Source organism: Populus trichocarpa, chromosome 17, assembly GCF_000002775.5.
Source record: "Populus trichocarpa isolate Nisqually-1 chromosome 17, P.trichocarpa_v4.1, whole genome shotgun sequence".
Taxonomy (NCBI): domain Eukaryota; kingdom Viridiplantae; phylum Streptophyta; class Magnoliopsida; order Malpighiales; family Salicaceae; genus Populus; species Populus trichocarpa.
In genome coordinates this window covers 11,044,403-11,048,937 of record NC_037301.2, presented here as the reverse complement: position 1 = coordinate 11,048,937, position 4,535 = coordinate 11,044,403, and the positions used below count along the sequence as shown (strand labels likewise).

The 4,535-nt window shown below is 36.0% G+C and overlaps 1 protein-coding gene across 1 annotated transcript; it reads right to left on the bottom strand.

The window, feature by feature from the left end:
* Positions 1-241: 241 nt before the first annotated feature.
* LOC18107336 (protein COBRA) lies at positions 242-3,190 on the bottom strand. Its single transcript, XM_006373325.3, has 6 exons — positions 2,891-3,190; positions 2,305-2,384; positions 1,548-2,004; positions 1,210-1,369; positions 856-1,124; positions 242-729 (listed from the first exon to the last, which is right to left on the bottom strand). Exons 1-6 carry the CDS (start codon positions 2,958-2,960, stop codon positions 521-523), a joined length of 1,245 nt encoding a protein of 414 aa, XP_006373387.3. The 5' UTR covers positions 2,961-3,190; the 3' UTR covers positions 242-520.
* Positions 3,191-4,535: the final 1,345 nt, after the last annotated feature.

The following is a 4,535-nucleotide window of genomic DNA, read 5'->3' as shown; positions in this document are numbered from 1 at the left end:
CACCATATGTGCCAGGTTCGAGTGCACTGGCATGTGAAGGTGAATTAGAAGGAGTACTGGAGTGTGAAGATCGCAATAAGAAGTTTCAACTACAGGAAGAACTACTCGACTTGGACCCTCGCTGTGCAGCATCCGAATCTCAGCAATGTAACACAAGTTTTTAGCTTTGAGTACAAACCTCTCATTGCCTATGACTCAATAAGTGAGTATCAAGAAATCTTGCATTTCTAAAAGGATGAGATTGCATCAGAAACAGAACTTGATATAAAATTCCTTTTATGTCATGTGCAGATGACACATGGATGTTCTATGGCTTGAAGTACTACAATGATGTATTAATGTAATACAGCCATTGTCTTTGCCATTATTGGCTTCCAATACACCCTCAGATTAGGCAGATTGCCACGTCTTGTAGTGAACCTTGAGAGTCTATGTAAGTAAACCAGTGCAAAAAAGGAAATTTAAGAAAGCCATTATTAGAGTAAACGAGGAGCGAGGAATTAAGGTGGTCGAACTAGCACTAGGCAACCAGGGGATAGGCATCCGGAGGAGGCAAGACACAACTATCGCCATTGAAATAGATTCTCTGAGGGAAGGCCCAGCCCTTCTTGGAAGTAAAAGTTGCCTTGTCTTTTCGGAAAAGCAACTCTAAATGAACTTTACCATAACGACCAGCTTGCATCAGCACGTCGTTGTAGTGCTTGATTCCCCACAGCATGGCAGTATCATCTGTGGTGTCCGAAAGTTTCAATATGATGAGAATCAACCCCTTTTCTTTCATTCCAGTGATAAAAAAGATGCAATAATAAATAAATGAAGCGTGTAAGATTAACCACAGGGAGATAGGCGACTTACTAGTAGTTGAAAGAGAAGTTAATGCTTTGTATTTAGAGCCGACAACCTGCGTCAAATTGTCGAAATTGGGGTGCTGAACAACTAAGTTCCAATGTGTATAGTTCATATGATAATTCAAATTTGTAATTGTGATCGTAACTCTCCAGTAATGCTTGTAGTTGAGCTTAAGATGCCATTGAATTTTGATTGGGCACATATGGCTCGTGCATTGGACAAGAGGCGTGATGATGTTCTTTTGGCCTGGACCTGGAACATGAGGTGATTTTGGACTGCAAACAAGATATTGTAAAGTGATAGTAAATTTAATATATCTCGAAGAAACTAGAACTAGCATATTCCTGGAAGGGAACTTACTCTACACAACCCCTTGAAACTGGATTGTTTTTTCGGCAGCCACAAGAACACGTCGGGCAGGGTGCTATTGTCTTGTTGTGGAAAGATGAGAGGGAGACACAGCAAGTAGGGGCCTTGTGAGCCAGGAATTGTGAGTATGTGCATGTAATATTCCAGGTCACTGCAATACAAAATTTTCAGAAGTTATTCCAACATTACCTCGGACGCAGTTTTAAAATCAGTTAAGCAGGCAGGCATTGGTTCTCGTGAATTTTCCAATTTACTCTTTAAACTAAAATTCATTGAATCGCATAAATTTTAGAGATCCAACATCTCTTCAGTACTATTGTACTTCTTACTCAAAGCTTGTGTGACTCTCCTTTTATCTGCAGATAAAAATCTAGTAGGTCTAACAATTTTTGCAGGGCCACATGTATAACCAGGTCCTGGTGTATTCAGAGTGATGTTCTTAGGTATCCTGACTGTTTTGTTGGTAGTTCCAGCTGCACCCACAGCAAGCTGGAATGAGCTTGCTGCATTAGAAGGATCTTGCACCCGTGAACTGATTACTCCCCCTTTGCAGCAATTTGCAATCTGTTGGTTGTAAGGAGTTCCTGGCAATAAATCTACAACAGTTGGACTCTTCTGACAGGAATATGGAATTTCCCCTTGGAATCTTGAACAATCTCCTTGCTCTGTTGTTAAACCTCCAACCATGTTCCATATTACCTCGTGCTCTGCCCATGTCCATCCTAATGACCAACCTGGTGCTTCGATGTGGCGATACTGCTGGTAGTTGTAGATTGTGACGACAGCCTTTCCATTCATGAAGATGTTAGAAAAATAAAGATATAGGATGCTCAAGAGAAACTACGAGTTCAATGGAGGCTAGCAAATGAACTACTACCTTTATAGTTCAGTAGTTAATGGTGGTGCGCTAGTGCACCCTTCTTTAAATAGATAAAATCCAGCAATGAAAAAAACAAAAAGATATAAGAACCATTCTAATTGGGCTTGTCACAGAAGAAAGGGGAGGATTGTGAAAGATTGATGGCCATAAAATGTCTATTCTAAATGGGCTTGATTGAATGTACAAGAACAGTGATCGATACTTACTACATAGCCATCAGGAGTCCAGGCCATGACGTCCCATTTGATTGTGATATTCCCATTTGGATCAAGAGCATCATAAGCTTCTACAAATTTTGATAAACAGCAACTTGTGTTAGAAGACGATGGCATCAAAAGTAGTGGTATGAAGGAATTAGGCATCATAAACTGATAAAGGAGAACGGCTAAGAGATAAAAAATCAAGCACAATTACTGACAATTGAAATGGCAAAGGAATTATATCTTATCTGATAGCTAACAGAAACTTTAAATCATCAGGAAAAGAAAATCATATGTTGCACCGGTTATGGGAATACTAAAGATCAGTCCTATATTCTTTTTCTAGTAGTAGTTTCCTCCTAAAATGATATAAGATGAAAAAACCAAAAACAGAACTCGAATCCCAGTACGAATTGAGCATTTTAGACTAAATTTGAAAAAAGCTAGATCGTAAAAAAGAAATAATTTTATGGGCAACAAAACTTTGGATGGACTGAAACCCCCATTAACATAAGAAGAATATAAAGAATAAAGAATCCAACATTAGAAAGGCTAAAGCCTGAACAAAAGGAAAGGAGAAAACTTTGCAAACCTGTTGAAGTGAAGCTAGTGCAACAAAGCACAATCAGAAGCAGAAGAGTTGATTTCGAGAGGAAACTCATTATGAGAGATACAAGTTCTTAGCTTAGTTCAGGAAAAATAGGGAGTTAACGTGACCATCAGAAAAAAGAGCAAAGACTAACTATTGTGTGGATGTAAAGAATTCAATTCCTAACATTTACTCCTGCAGTAATCTCTTGATATCTACCAACAAGCCACAACCACCAAAGAGGCGAAAGCTCGTCAGTGATTACTGTACTGGGTCGTTTATAATTCTAATCCAACTTGTTACATTAAAGAAATGATATTACAGTTGTTTATTACTAGGATGTTAGAAACTTTGCATAGGATTGTCTCGAATGTTGTGGGGTACTTTATCTCGTAGTCAACTAGCTACCCATTGGTAGCCTCACCTGCCACTGCCAGGCATGCGACCCGGGGCGACCACCAGATTAGTCGGGGCAACCCGTATACTGGGGCTGGCGACCAAAAAAAAAAAAAAAAAAAGCTAGCACAACTTGTTCGCTTAGATGGCTTTTTGTAGAAATTTTGTAACCAAACAGGGACATATATGTTGTTCTCTTTCTCCACGTGAACAGCCACAGCCATTATAGTTTACGACGATTGCAGGGGTGGTCAGGACTTCTTTAATGGTTGCTTTTGCAATGTTTATATATATATAATTTTTTAAAAAGATATTTTTTATATAAATATATTTAAAAAAATTAAAAAATTAATTTTTATGAAATATTATTTGGACCGAGTTTTCCAATAGCGCTTTCATCACTAAATTTATCTGATTTAATTGTATTAAGACAAACCTAGTAAAAATTTAATCCAGTTTTTCTTGGGACAGATAAAGGTATAGGTGAAGGATTCACCCGATCTACAACTGACCAAGGTTTTTTTAATTATTATATGCCTCTTAAAATAAGTTAATTAACTAAATTTTACTTACTAAATAATTTAAATTAATCTCTTTGATTTTTTTATTATATATAATAAGTATTTTATTATTATTATGTTCCAATCTTTGTACAAATCAATCTCAGTTGTTAACTTTACTCTATAATTAAAGTTTAATCTATAATAATGTATATTTTAAAGAATCAATTCAGCTCAAAAATTTAAGTTATTAGATGAAATTTTGAGATATAATTTATATTATTCTCTAATACTCCATCAAGTAAAAGTTTTTTGGGCTTAAAACTTGCACAGACTCATATTACCTTGTACTTGATTTTTATCAAATAAATAGAGGTAGCGAGATTCAAATTCATGACCACTTGATTATTAAGGTTTTGATATCATGTCAAATAACTAATTCAATCCAAAAGCTTTATATTTATCAAACTTTATTCAATTACCACAATATTCCTTATTTATTTATATATACTTTTAAGCCTCCAAGATATTCTTACCTTTTCCTATTTATTTTTCAAAACATCACACTCGTCTAGCTTGTTGCTTTGCCACAGGTTAAAAATCAATTTGTCCTTGCCATGGATAATTTATATTTATCAAACTAGACAATTCTAGGTGAATGGTGTGGGTTGTATGGTCTCAACAATTTCTAAACATAAAAAGTTATTTTTCATATTTTATGTATACAATTGTACTGATTTCCTATTTAGTAT